This window comes from Ambystoma mexicanum, chromosome 3p (genome assembly GCF_040938575.1).
Source record: "Ambystoma mexicanum isolate Mex_15411 chromosome 3p, UKY_AmexF1_1, whole genome shotgun sequence".
Classification (NCBI taxonomy): Eukaryota; Metazoa; Chordata; class Amphibia; order Caudata; family Ambystomatidae; genus Ambystoma; species Ambystoma mexicanum.
In genome coordinates this window covers 803,961,321-803,985,083 of record NC_090925.1, presented here as the reverse complement: position 1 = coordinate 803,985,083, position 23,763 = coordinate 803,961,321, and the positions used below count along the sequence as shown (strand labels likewise).

Genomic DNA, 23,763 nt, shown 5'->3' with positions numbered 1-23,763 from the left:
AAGGAGTGGAAGCAGGATGTAGCACTGCTCACAAGCGGCACGCGCGGGTGCCTGAAGCCTCGTCGCCATTGTTATGTGTGAAATAAAGATGCTGGGACTAATAATATGCAACACTATGCAATAAAACACAGAGACATGCATGTGTGTGTACCTTCGTCTCTTTAACCTAAAGCTCTACTGACTTGGCGGAAAACTCGCCCACAACGTGACCCAACGTCGTTGGATCCACAGACAGCAACAGAGGACAGGCAGATGTCCTTGCTGTTCATGAACATAGACACAAGACATTGCACTGGCTACCACTGCATGCCCCAGAGTGGCGGGCAGTACCTATGGAGGGGCATGGGCAGTTGCGCACCATTTAAGTCGTGAATGGGCACTGGGCTGAGAGCAGACCGCCCATTCCGGCAATAGCCGAGTGACTGGATTGCCTGTGCATTATTTTCGACCTGATGTAAACTATGGACAATCTGCATGTGGAGATTATGTGTGTGTATTTCATCCACTTCAATGGGAATATGTGGGTGTGGTAAAAACATGCAACCAAACAAGAGCGCAGGAACGCATGCTGAATGTCAAAGTATAGTTGGTGGGCCATGACTCAAGAAGACTGGTGTGAGAAAGAAGGAGATGCTGGTAATGAAGCAGGCTTTGGTTTAAGCCAGACTTGAGTGTGAACGGAGCATCAAGGGAATGCCATGAAATTTCATGCAAAGTGGTAGCGTTTTTATCAGGGGATTGTGCTGACAAACATGCATTGAAAATACACATTCCACTGACCATCTGCAGTCGGACCTCTTACCTTGACATATGTGTGTATCTGAGAGTCTTGAGCCCCGAAGACAGGTGCTGTCCTGCACACACAAAAAGATCTATTTTAGCTTAGATAAGAAACCTAGGCTTGCATTCATTCCATACCCCTTGACATTTCAAGCCCTGACATTTCAACCCTATCTGACTCTTCGGAATCCTAGCACCCGGGTTGCCTTTTCTTTTGTTACAATTTCAAGATTCTGAATCGGCATACCACTAACCCTAGAAAAATCAATCTGTACAGCCCATTCGCTCTCCGTTTCGCCTCCAGTCCAAATCTCCCTCTTTGGCGTCTATTTGACTTTGGAATCCCGGCCAGGGGCGAGAGAGCAGACACCACCAAGGCACCAAACGTTTGGAAACACACGCAACGTCAGCTCTGTATGAAGATTATTTATTAGCTAAAATAACAAAAACACTAAAATTGGCACCTGAAATGGCAGTGCGGCGCAGCTGAGCTCAGTCGTCGTCTCGTGTCTCTCGTCGAGCACTCAGCACTGCAGGCAGCAGCAGAATCAGCAGCACACTGAAATCGGCCCGGGTTACAAATCGTTTGAAATGCTTGCAGGAATACTGATGTACACAATAGATTCTGGCAACCTTTGCGAGAGGGGAGAATGTCAGCTTTCTACACTACTTTCTTCCCAACCTCAGAATCAGGTCCTGTGTGTATTATTTCGACTACATGTGCAGTGCCCTATAGTGAAGCTGCTCTGCCGTTTACACTGACCCTCATTACGAGCCTGGCAGTCGCCGTGCAGGAAATAACCTGCAGGCTGCGGCCGGACCCGAAATACCATTCCGCCTCCTTGATTGCCGGAATCACAAGGGCATTACACCCCTGGTGACCCGTTAATTCCGGAGTCAGAATTCCGTAAATCCCCATTCTCATGGAGTACCATAGAACTCCATGGGGATGGGGACAATAGAAACACCGGTTCCGTATGACGGAGCCGGTGTTTCCATATCCGCCTGCAGGCAGGTGGCGTTATTCCCGCCAGGTCAGACCTGGCGGGAGTGACACCTCCCGCCTGCAGAACTCGGAATCAGCTGGTCCGGAAACAACGGTGGCGGCAGATTTACTGCCACCGTTGTTTCCGGACCGGCTGACTCATAATGAGGCTTACTGTCTACTCCTAGATTTCTAACATCAGTAGTCACTCACCCATAGCAGTCAAGCCTCCTTGTTCTGTACACAGTAGGTGGTGCAGGGGGTGCACATAGGTTTTTGGACATCCAATGCATCTAAAAATGGCAAATAACACAACTTATTGGAATGAAATATTTGATTGTTAATACGGTTCTATGAGTTAATTATTTCTGGAAAATGCCTTCTCCTAAAACACTTATTGCCTTCCCCATTCTGCAAAAACACTACAATTCTATCAACTGCATTATTTTCTCAATAACATCACTCCATTAATCCCATTCCTACATGGCCTTGCAGGTATTTTCCCTTGCTCCTCGACCCGCACCATCGAATTCCACTTTTATCTTGTCCCATCCACTCGCTTTCTTTATGAGGGCACCTCTGTATCCTTGTTTCTACTCTGTCCGCATAGCCCCCCGCCCCCACTCTCACCTTGATGAAATAGTCTACGGCTACAATCCAGCTGTCCCTCCTCCATTCTGCATTACTCACCCGACCGCTGCCTATACAGCATTTCTGCAGTCCTCTTTTGATGGCCCTGCTCTCTCCCATCTGGCATTCCTGATTTTGTTTATTGATTTCAGTGTAACCCATACCAAAATGACTTGTTTGTTTGTTTGTTTGTTTTATTATTTATAATGCGCGCGATACCCGGGGGATCAGGGCGCAGAGAGAAACTGGGATATGGTCAGCTTAGATTACAGTGCTGTACAGGTAAATACAATAGGGTAAGAAAAACAGACTTTTAGATATATATACAGACATAGCATATAATATATATACAGACATAGATATGGCATGACTGACAGGCCATGAGTTGCGGGGGAAATCAACATTATGTACATTGAGGGAAAATGGGATGGAGCTGGCGGGAGTAGCCCAGAGAATTAATGGTCATTTTCATTAATCCAGTTGATAATGATGCACCTGAAGTGGAAGTAAGTTTGGTCTGCCCTTAAGGTTGGGGGAAGGGCGTTTCATAGCTGAGCGGCTTTAACTGGGAAGCTACGTCCTCCAGTTTTGGAAAGTTTATAACTAGGTACAGTCAGGGAGTTGGAGTTGCCAGTTCCTGTTGGACGGTTGGATGAATGTCTCTTAAATGTTTCTATAAGATATTGTGGGATAGCATTATTGAGGCACTTGTAAGTGAGAGAGGCTGTTTTTAGTAAGATTTTATCGTCGGTGCTGAGCCAGTTGTTCAATTTCCATGTCTCCGAGTTATGCTCTTTTTTAGCCATGCCCAAAGCTGCTCTTAGGGTGTTATTTTGGAGGATCTGGATTTTATTGATGATATATTTGTTGTCTCCCAAATATAGGGTGTTACAATAGTCCAGGCTTGATAGAATTAGGGCTCTGGCCAAGGTGATGCAGCTGTGTGTGGAGAGGAAAGGCTTGGCAGCTCTGATTAACTTACAAGTGTAAGACGTGGCAGAGGCCATGAAATTGACCTGTTTGTTGAAGGAGTGGGTGGCATCTAGTGGAGGTGAAACTTATACAAAACTTTGGGATTTTGGGAACAACAATAAGAACTGTATAAGAACTTATGATGTCCAAATACTTATTTAAGTCTTATAAAATCATATACGTTTAAAGCAAGATTTACGTGAGATCTTCATTGACTCCCCGTAGCGGCAAGGATCAAGTTCAAGCCCCTCTGCATCGTCCACAAGGCTTTCTGGGGACTGGGACTGCACTACCTCCAACTCTCTCTCTTCCGAAACATCTCGCTTCTCGAGCTCTCCGCTCATCCACCTCCAACTCTCTCAGGGTCAGTCACCTTTCCAAGCAGAGAGTTGGGGGCAGATCTCTATCCTCGGCTGGGGCCTCCCTCTAGAATAGCCTCCCTGCCTCTCTGAAACTTGAGAACCACCTCCGGTTCTGGTTCCGGAAGCAACTCAAGACCTTCCTCTTCGCTTCTGCTTTCTCTCTTCCTCTCCCCTGCTGACGACCCATCTTCTCCACGCACTGGTCACCTGGCCACCCCCTGAACTTGAGCAGAGGCCCCAGCATGTCCAGTTGCACCTGGCACTCCCTCTTGGCTCCCCCCAGAACTTGTGGTCTGTGTCTGTAACCCTAAAGTCCACTCTCTCTGCACTTATGAGTCACCCATTGGATGCACTTTCTTAATTATCTGCACTGAGCCACCTGCTGCCTGACTGCCTGCACGTCTCCCTCCCCCACCCCTTGGCACTTCTACCCTTCCACTTCCCTGTCTTGCATGATCTGAATGACACAAGGCCTAGTAAGACGTTGTTTTATCCTCCCTCTGTTTCCCCCTCCATGTCTTGTCGCACCTAGAAACAGTTGTGTACAGGCGTATTATAAATGCCATATCATATCATATCTTATAAAATGCTGGTAAGATCCTTATAAGAAAATTACTAAGAAATTGTTCAATGGGAATGTCTTTCAAATGGTCAGTATTTTCAGGACAAGTGAATTGACCTGATCAGGTTATTTAAGATCTATTTTCCCCTGATCAGCTTTTACAGAAGGAGAATAGGGGTACACTGAGGAACAGGTTAAGAGGACAAGATTTCAAAAGGGATAAGCTAGTGGTCAGTCCCAGATAGGAGCTGGGAGATGTGATAATAGGAGGGAGAGACAGGATAAAAGGGAGCGAGAAGGAAGGGGACCATCAGAATAGGAGGGGACAGACTAGAGGGGGAGAAGCATTCTTATCTTAGGAGGGAAACAGACAAAGACGGACTATGCAAAGGAGAGACAGAGTGGAGAATACTAGAAAATACCGCAAATACACCATGAAGTGGATAAGTCAGAATCACTCTACCTGCAACTCGCTCTCACCAAATACTCTCCGTCCAGATCCCTGCGATTATCTCGCTCCAACTCTCTTCTTGTCAAGTGCTTGTCTAAGCAGAAAGCCGGCTGCCATTCTCTTTCCTCAACTGGCTCCCTCCTCTCGAACAGCCTCCCTCTTTCTCTACGTCTTGAGCCAGATCTCCTAAAGTTCCACAAGCATCTCAAGACATTCCTTTTCTCCTCATCTGTCCCTCTTTCGCTCCGGTGCTAAACCCCATAGTCGTTGAGATTGGCAGCCTGGGCCCTAATGGATCCTGGCCTTCTGCCCAATCACTTACAGCATCTGCCCTGCCCCTGCACTGGCCTTTGGGCCCGCACTGGCATGTGGTGTCTCTCAGGTCTGCACTTATTGTATTGGCGGATGACCCCCACTCTTACCAGGTGGTCACTGCCTCGCACTTACCTGTTGCCTTGCAACTGGTTCCCTGGCACTACCCCCTCTGCGGGACCCTCTAGAACGTATCCCCATCCCCTGCCCCCTCTCTCTCTCTCTCTCTGTACTTGCACGCTCCTAATACCACGATACCGAATAGGACTGCCATTGTCATTTGCTTTTCAGTGTCATATTTTTATTCCATTGTCTTGTATTGTTCCCTTCCCTTTTGCCTTCTTGCTGTATATACAAATGCCCAATAAATAAATAAAATGAAGAAATAAACTAAAAAGAATCCCCAATGAGCTACTTGTATCAGAACAAAACAGTCTTCAAAGAGGACAAAGACTGATAGTGTCCAAGAGTCTTAGGAAAAAGATTGTACAAATCGTACATGAAATACACAGAGGCATGGTAAATACTAAGAGGTTGCTCATGGTTACCGTACATGGACTACTTAGTACACAAATTTGTCAGATATTGCACCACATGCCAAAATACAGCTCAGAATGCACCAACAACAGTACCATTACAAATTACACACCAGCCTGAAAATATATGGCATCAAAGAGCAAAGGATTTCTATGGACCTCTTATAGATGGATCTCATCTACTAGTAGTGATTGACAAATGCTCAGAATTTACAATTATAAAACCACCATGTCCACAGCGTTTAATCACGTTTCAGGGACACTGGACGCAATGTTTAGTGAATGGGCATTCTAAACATTGTCAAAACAGACAACTGACCTCCATTCAATGGAATGATTTGGAAAGGTTTTCAGCGCATCTAGGGTTTCACCATCGAAAAATAAAATCACACCACTATGACCTCAGGCCAATGTAATGGCTGAGAAGTTCATGTCAAGTATAAAGAGGATAGTGCAGAAAGCACTCATTAATGGAATACCCCTAGAACAAGCATTATGCGGCATGTTGAGCCATTATCGAACTTTGCCTCATGTCCCTACAGGGGGCAACCGAGCAAAAACAAATGATCTGGCATAAACCAAGGACAACAGTGCCAGAAAAATATCCTGTTCCGTAGGAAAGAGATAAAGAAATAAGAGCAAACGATAATAAAAAGAACCAAAAGTCAAAAGAGGCGATGGATTGTAGGTGGAGAGTAAAGCCCATGAGACAGAAACAAACAAGGAAGTCTGACCCTCGTTATGCACCGACTGGTAAGTGAACAAAAGGGAATTATGGTGATTGCGATATCTGGTCAGAAAGAAATCAACAGGAATGTCTAATATCAAAAGAGTCATGAAAGAGGAAATGGATGTCAGGACAACAGGCATTGAGCAGGACACAAACCCTAAACCAAGTGAGGTGGAAGAAAGCAACAACCTTCAGTTAACAAGAGACAATTATGGAAGAAATGTGGCTGACATTGAAGGAGAAAGAGTTACTAGAAGACCACATAGATTAATCGAAGAACTCTGTAGTCACCAAACGGGATAAGAGGGATGGAGATTTTCTGTCCCTTCAAACGAGGCAGAGTGATGTAAGTCTGCATGCGTGGAGCAAGGAGGTGGGGCAAACTGGGGCAAGTCAGTCGATGGGAAAAAGGAGACAAGAGCGGACGCTCGTGAGATGTAAGCAATAAAAGATTAACGTTATACTTACCTGAGAGAGTCTGTGCCGTTACTCCCAGTGCTGGGATAGAAAAACCGGCAAAACAGTAGAGATCACTTCTCAAGAACAGCTGCACACAGTTAGAGCAAGCCCAGGTCAGGGGGAGCGGAGTAAAGCCCTATATAACATAAGCGATTCAGAAAGGGAGTGTGGGTGTTTGGAGAAGGAGAAACTTCACAGTAGGCTGGATGGACTGCGGCAAAAAAGAGAGTGGAGGGAAGGTGATGGAAGAGGGGAAAGAGTATCAGGAGGAGCTGAAGAACAAAGGAAAGACAAAGGAAAGGAGGCGTATTCTCTGGTGGAAGAGATTAATAAGAATAAAGGAAGAAGGGGGAAGGATGAAAATTGCACAAAAGAGGTGGTAAAGAATATCAGTTGGAGAGAAGAACAGAGTAAAAAAGACGTGTCTGTGGAGAATAACGGGAGGGGTGGAGAGAAAGTGGAGGAAAGTGGAAACAGCAAATAGAGGAGATCAGTGACCATAGAGAAAGAGAGAGAAGCCAGAGAGAGGATGAGGTTGCAGAAGAGAGCAAGTCTGACCCTGCAACGTGTCAGGAAATAAAGAGAGGTGTAGAGTCAAGCCCTGAGTAACCAATGCGCAAGCTTGGAGGGGTGGAGATGTATTCATGCGGTGGACTTTTGAGGAGGTGCAGGACAAGCCTAGAGTTGTTGACAGCATCACAACACAATTCCACTCCACAAACATGGGTAAACTACCCTGGAGATATCTTTATTTTAATGTTTTTAAACTGTACAGCATTATTTAACAAACATATGCATATGCTTAATAATGTTACTTAGATAATGTTTCAAAAACATTCTCTTGTATGACGACGTTTCCAATGTGATCAATTCACCCAGACCGCCGAATCTGTACTGATCTTCAGGCAAGAGATCTGAGCAGAAGACTTGAGGGGGAATAGAGATTACCCCGATAACGTCAGGCAAGAAGCCCCTGATATCTGCACATAATCTTGAACAAGTCTTTATGACCCTCGAACGATGAAATATATCTACTTAAATATTGTCAAGGGCTCAGCACTTTGCCAAAAGTACACCCCCAAAGCTTTCAGCAATGGGCTTATAGCAGAAGACAGGTTCCTGGGCTTTACTCATTATTGAACTGGCTTTATTAAAAGGCAGGTGACCCGATATGTCGATGTATAATTTCGCTCTTGTGATGACCGATGCCTAATGTATGAAAATGTATCTTATTACAGAATATTATTTCGCAAAATTTCCTTGCTTGCATCAAACACTGCTCCTCTCCTGATCAAAATATATACACCACCCCATTTGCTGTGTTATATTTTATTCCCGGTCCCCTACTCCCTCAGGTGTGGGCTCAGGGATTTCAGGTGCATCTGGTTATTTTCTTGTGTTTTCCATTGGTTCATTTGGAAATTAATACGGCTCTGGTGTTACATGAGCCAGCAAGACGAACTTGCATGTAGGAGGGACCATAGAAGAATATTATAGGTTTATAGCAACTACCTATGTAAGAACTATAGTAATGAGAAAATAGAAGGTTATGGGGACAAAGAAACTGTGGAATGTACTAAAAAAAAGCAATCTGCAACATAATATTACACGTAGGAATAGCTTCACTAAAAAGAGAAACAGGAGAAAGCATTGGGCATATGAAGGGACTGCCGTCGGGAGGGAAAGGAGCAGATTCAATCAGTGTAGAAGAGTTATATCATTCTTCAACATATGACTAATGTAATGGGTTAAGTGCAGCAAACTACATCTTTTTTTTAAAAAAATCATAACTTCTTCCCGCTCCTATGGATTTTACTTTTCTGACTAGAAGTCTCCAAAGATCGCATTTGCCTGTTCCTTACCCATACCAAACATTTAGATTTCCCCCTGGATCCAACCCCTGGATGACTCATTTAGTCTTAATGGATTAACTTTTCCTCACCAAAGAAGACTCAATCAGGAAGTCCTTCCAGCTAAGCATGGATCTAGCATGCCCTCAGGAAGACAAACACATGCGTTAGATTATAAATAAAATACTCTGGATCTTACTTATTAACCACACATTTTCTTTGATGAGATTGCCAGTGCCAGGAAATATGTATTGGTGCTCCTATTGCAAACCTATGCTGACTCACCTTTCATTATAAGCCTGCAAAGACACCACCCTCTTGTCAATAGTTTGTGAGGGTCAGGCAACCCTATGCATCAGCTATGACTAATCCTTTGAATTGTAACACTTTTGAACTTGCGCTCTTCCAATAGAGACAGACTATGGTAATTTTTGCTAACCCAACTGCTATCATTAATGCCAATCCACTATATTGAAAAATACAATAGGGGACAATAGGTTATGTGTTGTAAAACCAGCTAAATTTCCCACTGTAGAACCCTGGGGCTTGCTCCACCCCCATTCAGCTAGAATCTCTACATAGCGTTGCTGTTCTTCAAAATTTCAGATGTTTGAAGATCTGCATTCATATGCTGATAAGCAGTCGCTGCAGCTTTGATATTTTTCTTCCTCACTATTTTACACAGTGGTCTATAGATCTTTGAAGGAAATTCAGCATGTCCACTTTTATCTGTTATCATCTCCTGGATAGGAGGAGCTGATTTCTTCATCAATTCAATGTCATTGCTGTGAAGGTATGCCCAGAAGGGCTTCGGGACAAAGAATTTCATTTTTACATCGTGCATGGACTGTGTGGAAAAAATAATTATTATAAGTGCCAGCCCCCCACTCCAAGGCCCTCCATCTAAGGCCCCTGTCTGAGCCTGTTGGAGCTTGAAGGAGCTCCTGTACCTCTTCGATAAAAAAAATCTCTCTCACTAAAGGATTCAATGACTTCCATTGGTAAGCAGCCATGCAGCACTTTGCTTTCCTCCACTTTCATTTCATTGCCCACAATGTCTGCTGCCTGCTCTTTTTCCTCATTGGCTTTTCTACAGCTTGCATCAACAGCAATACCTGCATTCACGTGCTGTTAAATTGGCTCCCACACTGCTCTCTTAACTCCTTCTTCCAGACGTTGACATCAATCCATCTGTGCAACCTTTTCTGATACTGTGTGTTTTTGAGTTCTCTGCCAAATAATTGATTTCAGGCACTCCTTTCATCTGTGCAGCCATTTGCGTTTCTGTATGTTTTGAATGCTTCGGCTAAGAATCTAAACTAGGCACTCCTTTCATATGTGCAGCCATTTTCGTTTCTGTATGTTCTGAATGCTTCTGCTAAAAACTGCATTTAGGCACTCCTTCCATCTGTGTAGCCTTTTTCGTTTTTTGATAGTCTTAGAGTGCTTGGCTAAAAATCCACTTTTGGTACATTTACAAACCTGCCTTTGATTCTATTCATCTTAGCACCCGCAGCATACCTATTGTACTCTGTTTGACCGCCTGGTGCGATTCTATCACTACATGGGAACTCTGTCCCTCTCTCTGCTTCCTTTGACCTCTCCCCCCCTGCTCCCTCCCTGATAGTGCGCTCCGTCTCCCCTATTTTCTTAAACTGTTTCCCAATCTCCTACCCTCCTTCTCTCACAACGTCTGGAAGGAAGAAACTAAAAAAGGCACTCCTTAGATCCAACCCTGGTCTACCCATCGCTGACACCTACATCAATGCTTCCTCTAGAGAATTCTCTTTGCTGTTCCTTCAACTAACCTATGGGCCCCCATATGGTCTCTGTCCACTCCCTTGTTGCCTCCTCACCCATTACTGGTAGCACTAGGCTCACTTTGCATCTTCCAAATGCACCATTAATGTCTATCACAATGGCACTATCATGGCCCAGGCCTCTGAGCCCAATCTTTGCCTTCTGGACAGGCACCTTCCTTCCCTCTTTAACTTCCCTCCCACTTCCCTTCCTCCCCAGAGGTTGCAGTGCACCACTATTCCCCCCTCTTAAATCTTTCAAAGGAGCTCACTTTGCTACCCTCAACTCTCGCTCTGCCGTTAAACACATTCTCTGACAGGTCGCTTTCTTGAATACCTTGACCTTGACGTCCTTGCACTCACTGAGACATGGTTCAAAGGCTGCTCCGTCACTGTCTTTGACACTCTTCTTCCTGAGGAATATAAGATCATATCCAATCCCAGACCATTGCGATCTGGTGATGGAGTAGCTCTGATCTACCCTGATTGGGTTCCAGCCTCCATCATCCCCACTCAATCCTACTCTTCCTTTGAAATTCTAGTCTGCAGGTTGTCTGTCTCCCCTTCTTTCTCTATTACTCTCGCTACCATCTACAGACCACTTGGTCCTTCATTCATTTTCCTCTCTGAATGGTTCGATCTCGCCTATTCTCTTCTTGCCTCCTCCCCCAAACTTATCTTCCTTGGTGATTTGAATATCCATCCAGACTCCCCCGATGCAGCCACCTCTCCCTTCTGTGACCTCTGCAACTTCCTCTCCCTCTCTTTCTCCCTCTCCCTCTCTATCCTGCCCTGTGGCCTAACCAACTCTACAAGGCAAACCCTGGATGCCCTCATCTCTACTGGCATCCCTCTTTCCAAACCCCTCAATACCCCTCTATCCTGGTTTGCCCACTCTCTCCTCTCTTCCTTCCTTGACGTCTCCTGCCCCAGTCTCCTTCCCCGCACTGCCAGTCTCCATCTCTGTCATTCGACCGATGAAGCATGTGTCTGTCGCTGCCTTTGCTTCCTTGTTCATCCCTCCCCCTTCCCCTTCCCCTTCCTTGGGCTTTCCCCCTGACTCTGTCCTAACTAACCTCCATCTCTCTATCACTAACACCCTGGACTACCTTGCCCCTGCCATGAGGATTTGCATGAAGCCTGCCACCAAATGCAAAACTCATGGTATGACTGACATAGCCGCTTTGAAACAAAAGTGCAAAGCCTCAGAGCGGAAGTGGCAGACTTGCTCATCCCCTGACAAACTGGCCTGCCGCCTACTCCAAAAGGCAATACCATCTCTCCATCTACTCCAAAAATAGATCTCATGTCCAAGCTCACATCTCTGGAGCCACAAACAACACGTCTGAACTCTTTAAAATCTGCAAGGAACTCGCCAATCATATCACAGTTTCCTCTTCTCCCCCTCTCAGGCCTTATCGCCTGCATTGGCCTCACACTTTTCCTCCAAAACTCTTGACATACTGTCCCCTCTGTCATCTGTTCCCTCCTCCCACCCACTCCGTCTTCCACCTCTTCTGATCCTCCTCTTGTCATGAGTGGCTGGGTTCGACCCTTCTGGACTTCATGGTCCTTGATGCACCGCGGCATTAACCCATCCAAAATTGCCGCCTACACAGAATTGTGGCGGTCTAGCCTTTGCGTGCACTCACCAGCTTCCTAGAAAACCAGCACGCCCCCGCAGCTCCGCGCATCTCAACTCTACCCCTACGAGTTACTAGACATGTTCGAGTTTGGTCTCTGTTTAACGTGCATTCTACCTTCCTTCACTCCTGGAAACCTCCCCCCCTTCCATTCCTTACCTCTCGTCATCTTACTTCCTGGATTAATTGACTTTGTTCCTGGATATTCGAACACTACCGGCTTGGCAGCCGGCTTCCACGCTGGAACCCAAGGACTTGCGTTACAGCTTATACAACTCACGGTCGGTGAAAAAGGTTCCATGTGACATTTTCTCCGCAAAAATATTGCGATGCAAAAATATCGCCATCTTTTTGCGGCGAAAATAACACATGGACCCTGCGGGGGACACCCCCGCAACCCCTGCAATCCCTGCACCTAATATTTTCGCCACCAGAAATATTGCCTATGGCCGTTCCCGACGACCATATGTTCGGCGATATTTTTGCTGGCGAAAATATTACCTGATACCGTGAAAAAGAAAGAAGGCACATCCCGGAGAACGCCAACAAGGATAAAAAGGTGAGAAAGAAGGGAGCTTCTGACAGATTGAGACACCCGGAACCTGATACGGAAACTGATATGGAAGCAGCATTGCTAGACCTCATGAGAGGTATGCCAGAATTAACTACCGAGGTTCAAAATCTTAAAGCCAAAAATGCAGCCTTAAAACAGCTTGTCCTATCCTGGGATTCCGCAGTCAAGGAAAGTATTCTGCTTGGCAGAGTATGATGGATCTTCTAGGTCCCTATGTTCCTTCCTAGATTCATGCTTAGTGCACTTCACTTTCAAACCCTACTATTTTTCTACACCACGAGCAAAGGTTGGATTCATGATATCCCACTTAACGGGTAATGCATTAACCTGGGCTACTCCCTTGGTTAATTCTAGAGATCAGCTTTTGGATGACTACTAAGGATTAGTGGATGCCCTAAAAGCCATGTTCAATTGACCTGAGCTTGTCTACAGTGCACAAGAAAGACTGCTTGAATTTAAACAAGGGAGTCAGGACATGCTCTCTTATGTCACTCGCTTCAAGCAGCTAGCCAAAGAAGCAGATTGGTCGCAAGAAGCCAGAAGAGGTTTAAACAATGAAGTTAAGGATGAGCTAGTCAGAGTGGCTCGTCCAGGAACCTTCCAGGCCCTTATGGATCTTTCCTTGCAGATAGATTTCAGGATCCAGGAGAGAAAGGCTGAGAAAAGAAAGGCGAAAACCTCCCCAAAGACAGCTACTGAATACTTAACTACCAAAGAGACCGTTGCTCCACGAACCCCTGATCCGGAACCCATGCAACTAGGTGCCTTTAGGGGGGCAATTTCTCCACAAGAAGGACTCCGCAGAATCAATACCGGTCTCTGCATGTACTGTGCCTCTGACAAACATTTGGTTACAGAATGTCCTATAGCACCACCCCGGTGTTCGGGAAACGCCAGCTCCCGATCCTAAACGGAGCACAGCTTCGGGAGAGAGATGCCTGCTCCGCATCCATTCCTTCCTTGAATACTCCTGGACAGAACACCTTAGTACTTCTACAAACTGTAATGACAACTACAGAGAATGAATCCTTTCCCATCCTGGCTCTCGTGGACTGCGGTGCCATGGGGATCTTCATTGATCATGAATGGGCCAACGCTCAAGGGATTCCGAGAGAGTTCAAAGAAGTGATACAACCTGTGGAGGGAATCAACGGAAGACCTTTGTCTTCAGGTCCTATTACTCACCAAACAAAGGAACTACAATTGTCAATAAACAACCACCAGGAAAGAATAAGGTTTGACATCATAAAGGCTGCCCACTATCCCATGGTACTAGGCATGCCCTGGTTACAGAAGCACAACCCTTACATCAATTGGACATCAGGTTTCTTGTTCCTTGGCTCTGAGTTTTGTATGGCACACTGTTTATGTCAGGACACATCCCGGATCCCTCTAGTAAACTCTCAGAACCATGAACCATCCTCATTGAGCGTGTCCAACATTATCCAAGTACCGGAAACGTACCAGGCATTTTCTGATGTGTTTTCAACAGACATTGTTCAAGCTCTTCCGCCCCACAGATCCGAGGATTGCGCCATTGAAACGGACCCTTCTGCTGTGATTCCATTTGGGAGAATGTTTATATTATCCGAACCTGAAAAGAAGGCCCTACGTGAGTACCTGGATACCAACTTAGCAAATGGAACCATCCAGACTTCAAAGTCTCCCACAGGCTCGTCCTTGTTTTTTGTTCCAAAGAAAAACACAAGGGAGTTACAACCTTGTTTGGATTACTGTGGTCTTAATCAATGTACCCTCAAGGACCGTTATCCATTACCACTCATTTCAGATATTCTGGAGGCCGTTCGAGGAGCTGCTATATTCACCAAACTCGACCTTAGGGGGGCTTACCATCTCATTAGAATTAAGGAGGGTGATGAATGGAAGACAGCCTTTAGAACTCCCTTTGGCCACTTCGAGTATTTGGTCATGCCCTTCGGTCTGGCCAACGCTCCTGCGGTATTCCAACGATTCATGGACAGAGTGTTCTCGGATATGTTGTTCCTTTTTGTTATCGTATACCTGGATGACATATTTATTTATTCTAAAGACCCTCAGATTCATGAAGAGCATGTTAAGGCAGTTCTACAGCAATTGCGAGAAAACAAACTCCTGGCCAAACCTGAAAAATGTTTATTCCATACTCAAACCGTTCACTACCTGGGTTTTGTGCACAGTCCTAAAGGAATTGGGATGGATCCTGGCAAGATAGATTCCATACTCTCGTGGCCGGCGCCTACTACTGTGAAGCAAATACAATCCTTCTTGGGACTTTCAAACTTATACAGAAAATTAATTCCTACATTTTCTGCAATTGTACAACCCATTGTGGCTCTTTTAAAGAAGGATACACCGTTTGTTTGGTCTACAGAACAAGAGAAGGCCTTCCAACATCTAAAAAGAAAGTTCACTGAAGGTCCTATCCAAGCCCAACCCGACATAGATCGAATCTTCCTGGTGGAAACCGATGCTTCTGACTATGCTATTGGGGCAGTCCTAAAACAAGAATTTGAGGAACATCCAATTGCCTACCTATCCCGTACTTTGACCCCAAGTGAATGTCATTAGTCGGTCGTGGAGAAGGAGCTTTTGGCCATCCGACAAGCATTCACTGATTGGCGTCATTTACTCCTGGGAGCTAAATATCCAGTGCAAGTACGAACAGATCATCGGAACTTACAAGTATTACAATCCCTGGAGTGCAGAAACAGTCGCCAGGCCCGTTGGGCCTTCTTTTTTGCGCAGTACCAGTTTCAGGTCAACCACCTTCCGGGAATCAATAACATCGTTGCTGACGCCTTGTCCAGACATCCTGACCACGAATCTGTGGAGGTCAGGGCATTTCCCAAGATGTTTCCAAAAACTGTTTGTGGCACAAGCTAATTGCCTCCTAGAAGACATACATGCCCATTCTCCTTCCTCGGATCTCAGGAAGGAATACACCCAGAATAATCATTGGAACTTGAATACAAAGGATGGTTATCTCTTCAAGGATCGACTGGTCATCCCTACACAAGGACTGAGAAATAAAGTCATGAATCTCTGTCATGATACCTTTCATTCAGGACATCGAGGCATCACTACTACCCGTCAGCTCATACAGAGACAATTTTGGTGGCGAAGAATGACCACTGACATAAAGGCCTACATTCAATCCTGTGCTGTGTGCAATCAAAACAAACACGACAATAGAAAACCTGCTGGTCTTCTGCATCAACCTACATTACCAACACGTCCTTGGGAGTTCATCGCTACGGATTTTATTGTGAAATTACCACCATCCCGGGGATATACAACCATAATGGTTACAAATGACTTGTTTACCCATACAGCTCATTTCACACCACTGTTCAAATTGCCCTCTTCACTTGAACTTGCTGGGATATTTATTGAACACATATTCAGACTTCAGGGATTACCATCCAAGATCATCTCCGACAGGAGGTCCCCAGTACATATCCCAGTTCTGGAAACACCTCTGTCAAATACTAGGTATTCAGTGAGCATTGTCTTCAGGATATCATCCTCAAACCAACGGGATCACAGAAAGAACCAACCAGACTTTAGAGCAATAGCTCTGCTGTTTTGCTAGCAAGGTCCAGGATGATTGGTCACTATTGATTCCGGTAGCTGAATTCGCTTACAACAGTTCAAACCATTCGGCCATCAAGACAAGCCATTTTTTCTGCAGTCAAGGATTCCATCCTTCGGTTTTACCATCAATTTTGCCATATCCTACCCCAGTACCTGCAGTTGATTCCTGGATTGAAAAGTTGGTGAACGGCCACAAGGATGCTAAAGAACATTTGGAAAAGGCCAGGATAGCTGTTAAACGATATGCAGATGCTAAGCGAAGACCTAGCCCTTCTTATTCAATAGGGGACGAAGTCTGGCTATCCACCAGACTCCTACCTCGACATCTACGGCCTAACAAACTGGCTCCTAAGTATTACGGACCCTTCACCATCAAAGAAATCATTAACCCAGTGGCATATCGACTTCAGCTCCCAGACTCCTGGAAACGAATCCATCCGGTCTTTCACACCTCCTTATTGAAGCCATATGTACAGTCCAATCAGACAATTCCTAGACCTAATCCTGTGCTCATCAACGATCAGGTCGAATTTAAGGTCTCCAGGATATGTGATTCCAGGTATAGACGAGGTCAACTACAATACTTGGTGGAATAGAAAGGCTATCCCCCTAGTGAGCGTACATGGGAACCAGTTTCTAACATGAATGCGCCTCTTCTACTACAAAGGTTTCATCGAATACACCCAGGCAAACCAGGTGGGTCCGGGCTCAGGAGGAGGCATGCTGTCATGAGTGGCCGGGTTCGACCCTTCTGGACTTCATGGTCCTTGATGCACCGCGGCATTAAATCTGTAACCCATCCAAAATGGCCGCCGACACAGAACTGCAGCGGTCTAGCCTTTGCGTGCACTCGCCAGCTTCCTAGAAAACCGGCACGCCCCCGCAGCTCCGCGCGTCTCAACTCTACCCCTACGAGTTACTAAACGTGTTCGAGTTTGCTCTCTGTTTATCATGCATTCTACCGTCCTTCACTCCTGGAACCCCCCCTTCTATTCCTTACCTCTCGTTATCTTCCTTCCTGGATTAATTGACTTTGTTCCTGGATATTCGAACGCTACCGGCTTGATAGCCGGCTTCTACGCTGGAACCCGAGGACTCGCGTTCCAGCTTATACAAGTCACGGTCGGTGAAAAAGAAAGAAGCCACATCCCGGAAGAACACCAACAAGGATAAAAAGGTGAGAAAGAAGGGAGTTTCTGACACCTCTACCTCCATTGCACCAGATGAGATCCCTAGAGTTGTTGGCCGCTCTATGAAAGTCTCCTCTGGACAGGTGCTACCCTGCTCTTCCAGAACCATCAAGGACAACATCAACACTCTCGCCCCTGCCTTGGCTGACCACTGCAACCACTCTTGCCACAGGCTCTTTCCCTCAACCCCTCAAGCACTCCCTTGTGCACCCTCTCCCAAAAAAGCTGTCTGCTGACCCCTCTTGTCAGGCTAACTGTCAACCTATCTCTATCACCCCTTTCATGGGCAAACTCATGGAGAAGCTGGTCATCCCCCAACCAACCCTCCACACAGAATTGGCGGGCTGCCTCCATGACCACCAGTCCGGTTTTAGAGCAGCCAGAGGCACTGAAACTGCTCTCCTAAATACCCGAGAAGTTCTATGCTCAAATATGGACTCTAACTCTCCTTCTGTTCTGATCCTCCTCGATTTTCCCTCTGCCTTTGACACTGAAAACCACTCCATCCTCATAAAGCGTCTCTGTGATACCCTAGGCATCATGGACAGGGCACTGGCGTGGCTTACCTCCTTCCTTTCTAACAGACCCTCCCAAGTTCAAATGGGTCCTTTTCTGTCCTCCACCTCACTCTCTGCCTGTGGCATCCCTCGTGGCTCTATCCTATCACCACAGCTATTCAACATCTACCTGGCCCCTTCGGCCCACCTGGTCTCCACCTACTCCCCTCACTTCCAGTGTTACACAGACAACACACAACTCTCTTTCTGCCTGCCTTCCCCTATCTCTTCCTCTTTCTGCCTTATACCTGACTTCCTGACTGCTACTCAGGCATGGTGCTTTGCCAACTATCTCTGCCTCAATGCCAGCAAGAATGAGATCCTGCTCATTGGGACGCCTGCTCCCAGCTTCCCCCTCACTCTCTGGCCAGACTCCTTGGGTCCCCTCCCCCTCACCCACTTGTGAGGCAAAAAACCTTGGCATCATCTTTGACACATCTCTCTCCTTCTCTCCACACATCACGGGCCTTGCCAAGAAGTCCAATTTTCAGCTCCTCAGGGGCATTCTACCTTTCCTCACCTTCCCCCAGATACTCAATGTCTCAAACGCCCTGGTTCTCCTTAAGTTGACTATTACAACAGCCTCTTCCTCAACCTTCCTCTTTCCTCCCTTCGCCCCCTCCAACTAATCCAGAATAGGGCTGTAAGACTTATTCTTGGCCTTAAGCACAGGGACTGCATCTCTCTAAAGTCTGTACACTGGCTCCCGGTGACTGCAAGGATCAAATTCAAATCTCCCTGCATCATCCACAAGGCTGTCTGGGGCCTGGGACCTCTCTATATCCAGCTCTCCATCCCTAAATACTGTCTAGCCAGAACCCTTCGGTCCTCGGGCTCCAACTCTCCTCAGGTCAAACGTTTCTCCAAGCAAAGAGTGAGAGGTAGATCCCTCTCCTCGGCTGGCATCTCCCCTCTGGAACAGCCTCCATCTCCCCATCAGCATTGAGCTGGATCTTCTTAAGTGCCGGGAACTTCTCAAGACCTTCCTCTTCTCCTCTTCCTTCCTTCTCCCCCGCCCTTGCTAAGCTCTCCACCTGCTGCTGCAACTGGGGCCTGGTCCCTTCTGAGTCCTACAGGCACCAGTCCACCCCCTTACCAGTCCCTCCCAGCCTCTTTCACTAGCACTTGCCCATGGGCCCCCTTTCCCCAGACTACCCCTACCCAGTCCGCCTGCCCACTGCACTTTGCCTCCCCTTCCACCCTCTTTTCCCTGGCACTTGCTGCCTTTGACCTGTACAGCACTTGACCCCCCTTTTGCACTTCTCTCTCTACCCCCACACCCTTGCATTTATCTCCATTTGCACAGTAGGACTGTCATAGGGCCAATATAACTGTCTCTTTGTTTTCCTATGGCTGTTTTTTCGGATGATATCCCATGCCCCACCCCCTTCTTGTCTTGTGGCGCCTGGAAACACTTGTGTGTAGGCGCCATACACATGTCCAATAAAATAAAAATAAATAAAATAAAATAAGACTTAAATCCTTTTCATTAGGCAAAACCGTGGCCATCCCAATATATTCAAGTAGGTGTAGTAAGTATGCTTGTCCCCCAGTCCCCGTTCGCCATCCTGCCAAATGTGTCTGCTAGTCTCCAATAAACAAGTTCAAAAGCCTGCAGCCTCTTCACTAAAGCTGGAAGAAAGCCCCCATTATTTAACCGCCATCAAGATAAAACTGTCCCTTGTGCTGGGTTTCCTGTTAAAGAATATTCACCTGCTCTAAAAGTGTTTAGAAATACAGAAACTATACAACACTAGGACATTTTAATAGATTTCAGGCAACGGACTGCCAGTCTGACAAAGGATATATTTTTGATGGCTATGCCTAGCGTTTATACTAGTTTATTCCCAATTTAATAAAGCAGGGTCAACTGGTAGACATCAGACAGATGTTTGCACGCTCATAAACAAACTTGATTACAGAGGTCTTATACCCCAATAAGCGTCATCTATGATGCCATCCTACGTGGCAAACCATAAAACGTATGAGCGGGAGGGATTGGTCAGGGGAACATGTCTACTTATAGAATGTATACGGGTTAGTTCTTCATTGGCTGTCACTTATCTGTGAGGCACACCTCGAACTACCTTCAAAAACATATAAAACTGATTATAGCGAACAGAATGACAGTGGATTGGTACAGGTTGCCCCATAGACCCACTGATTGGTTGGCATTCTCACTCAAACTTGGATTTTCGGCTCAGCTAGCATCACGTAAGCGAAACGAAACCCAGGTGCTTGAACTACGTTAGGTTACTCCCCACTTTCCCAATCAATCCATCATCTCTCATCAGTCTGGCCATGAGCCAGTTTCCCATCTGTGGTTGACCTTGTAGCCTGCTCTCTGTTCTAGGACATTCAAGCGAGTGTAAGCACATCACTATCTTCATCGAAGGCTTAACGAATAGCCCTTGTTTTCAACTTCTGAGTCACATGTGAAGAGCCACTAATTTGTCCATTTCAGCCTCTTATGTACTGCCATTGGATTTAATTATACTGAGTGTCATTGCTCCTCTTGGCCTCTAGAAACTTGATCACTGTACCTTGTATAGACTTTATACACCTTTAATTGTCCAATACTTGGCTCTTGCAGATGTTTTCTTCTTCTTTAATCTAAGAGAAGTATGTCTCGTCCATGGGTTATCCGTCTACTTCCCTTCGTACCTTGCAGCTATTCCTTAAAAATAGCATCCTTGATCCCAAGCCAACATAAACTCCTCTTTGTTTTTCACACAAAGCTGTTCTTCCAGTGTCTCCTGACTCTGCAACCCTGATCTGTTTCTGAGATAGCTGAATTTAATCTCAATTATGGGCGTCCTAGCCACATTATATATTCCTCTATAGCAAGCTTCTATGTATCTCAACTACCTTGAGTTGCTGCGTATTTACACTTATTGGTCAGCAAGTTACCTTATCTTCTTTTGCATTCATGATTACTTTAAAGTGATAAGAGAAACATACGAAATGATAGTCACATCGTCTCTCCTGAGTATTTTCATATTGTTTCAGTATGTCCTGGTATAGAATCTTTATGACATCACTCTGCCCATGTTAGATTTCACTCAGCGCTCCTTGATGTCCAATAGTGCATGCTCACATCCTTCCACATGACATACTTCCACACTTTCAGTGCAAGGGTACATTCAATATGGTTGTTTGAATGCATATCGCCTGTCATACACTTGATGCAGTATAGGAACAACACATTGGGTCCCATATAGGGCCCTTCTCCTGCTTTTCCAGTATTACGGTGGTGAGGGGGGGATTTGGGGAAAATGAGTCCACCTGCTCCTCTACATTCCCCCCTCTGGCCAAGTCCTCGACCACATTCTTCTGTTCATTCTCCTTTACCATCTCTTCATACTGTCGTGTCTTTGTCACCTCCCTCAGGTGACCTGCATTATTTATCTTTGTTTAACTTTATTTGGCCATGAGGCCATCAAAGTACACACAAATACATGAGAAACATACCACTAGTCATATACAATAAAGTAATTGAGCATCAACTGGACCCCATGTCAAAGGCAGCGACTACCAATAATGATCAGCCCAGAGTGATCCTAATGTTAGCCACTTCTAAGGTGTTGAGAGACTGCGCAAATAGCATCATCAATTGCTCCCACGACCATTGATGGCCTTCTCAGGTCTTTTCCCCAAAGGGACAAGATTAGCTCCAGAGAGCTTTTTGTGCGGGATCCTCGGTTCCATAGAGCGCACAGTTCCTACGGCGTTGGCACTCTTGCAGAAGGGAGAAGCACTAATTATAATTGAGCTACTTTTTGGTAGGCAGCATCACAACCTGATGCCTAGTAGGCCAGTAATCAAACTTAAAGCTCTTAATTCAATGTGGATAGTGGCATGGGAGCTTCTCACATTATAACACAGTCTTTTGATACCCAGAATATCCTCTCTGATTAGACAACCTTCATACACTGATCTAAGCCAATGAATGCATTTGTTTTTGAGGGAGTCTCTGGTTTCTGAATGAGCACCAAAACATTTGGGGACTCTGTGCACATATACCACTCCCCCCCCTAATCAGGCTCCCACCATGGACCGCGCCCCATACCTGCCTCTGGGTCATTTTGCAACTTTGGGGCACCATTAGGAACTAGATCTTGGGCCATTCTGTAGTCTGGTGCTTCGTCCCCACATGCCAGCTTGCCTCCCTGCTGGTTACACTGCCCCCCAGCACTGTCCTCCTAAAAACCAGCCCATCTGGGTATTTGTGTTGATTTATACTGCAGTTTGTTGGCTATAGGGAGAGTACTACAGCCAGGTTGATTTCAGGGCCCTTTGTTCTCTAGCGTTCTGGGGGGCAGTTCAAAGTGAGCTGGGGGGCATTTAAAGCAGGATGAGTCACAGCCATCTGTAGGATATTGCAGGTGTTTACCATTACTGATTAGGGCTGTCCCAAGTTAGTCTTAATGTTTAGGTTATGCTCCTCAGGGGTTCTACCTCCCATGCATCTCCAGGTTTCAAGGATCCATAATAAAAGGTTCTTCACGACGTCCAATTCAGTGAGAACAAGGGAGCATTGGCAGCTCTGTGCTGGTACCTTGGGGACAATGGCAGGGATGGGAATTGAGGCACAACTTAATGGCAATCCAGGTTGGGTCCCAGCAACAGGGAGGTTTACATATGAAGGGGGAGGTCCTTTCCCATCTGCCAAATCCCCTGTATTAACTGCGAGCAAAGCAGCATCTTTTAACATTATTGGGAGACTTTTCCGGAACAGCAAGATTCTCCCCCATCCCCGTAATTCTCCCTCAGAGAAGCTGAATATATCACTTGCAGAACCAGCAACCTATAAGCCCTCTAGGTTAGTACTCAGAGAGGTTATGGGTGCTGTGATAGTGAGATTCTTTGTCAAGTTCACCTAGGGCTTGGTCTCAATCTCGAGGTAAGCCTTTGATGGCTCAGGTAAAAATGCAAGGGGGGGGGGTCAGATACAGCAGGGGAGGTGGTATTTGTAGATTCTAAAGGGTCATCAAAGTACTTACCAAAAAGCAGTTGATTTCCTTAAATTATAGGCATCATGCTGCAAACCCCTGCATTAATGTCACATCGATTGGGGGCTGAGAGGGACGGATCCTGCTGCCTTTGTTTTACAATTAGTAGTTTCCTCTTAATTACACAGGGCACAGGTGGGCTGCCTGGTAACGGGGAGGCAGGGGCTACAATCTCCCTATCGGCGTGATAGGGCAGGTGACAAGTAGAAGGAGAAATGTATCGCGAATGACTACGGAAGGCAGAAGTGTCAATAATAACAGTTCAACAAACCCCCTTACAGCACATCTCACCTTATCCCATTCAATCATCAGTCAACAGCCACAGGGGATTATGGCGGTCAGCAACCCCCTTGGTCACTCAGCACCCCATGCCCTTGACACCCAGGGCTTCTTATATGTTCATCCACACTCCAGGTCATGTGGCAGCAATCTCCTGATGGTGCACAGAATATTCATCGTCCTACATATTTTCCATGATCCTTATGGTAGTAGAACTTTGTTGCTGGAGGTGCAAGGGTGCTTTTCTCTATATTCTCGACGGTACTTTCCTCATTTTGCATCTGCTCACGAGGTTCAGCGTCTATATCAATCATGATCTTTACCCTTTAGCTTCTTGGCTGTCCTCTGGCATTGGCCAAAGGTGATCCTTATGAGACAAAATCCTAGCAATACCAACAATAGTACTGCTCCAAGTAATTTGAGGGCATTTGCCAACCAAGTTAGAATCCAGGAAAACAGAGATGAAAACCAGCTGTCCTCCTCGGT

The 23,763-nt window shown here is 46.0% G+C and overlaps 2 protein-coding genes across 4 annotated transcripts in view; one reads left to right on the top strand and one right to left on the bottom strand.

The window, feature by feature from the left end:
• The window catches only part of LOC138580907 (microfibril-associated glycoprotein 4-like), a 427,453-nt gene that overhangs the window by 25,915 nt on the left and 377,775 nt on the right, over nt 1-23,763 (top strand). The gene's annotated exons all lie outside the window — the stretch shown is intronic.
• LOC138580906 (uncharacterized) overlaps nt 1-23,763 on the bottom strand; it is a 191,720-nt gene that overhangs the window by 52,202 nt on the left and 115,755 nt on the right. The window contains exons 2-3 of the mRNA XM_069651829.1: nt 1,979-2,058; nt 803-854 (exon numbers count right to left, since the gene is read on the bottom strand). Coding sequence (XP_069507930.1) covers nt 803-854; nt 1,979-2,058 — 132 coding nt within the window. The remainder of the gene's footprint in view (nt 1-802; nt 855-1,978; nt 2,059-23,763) is intronic.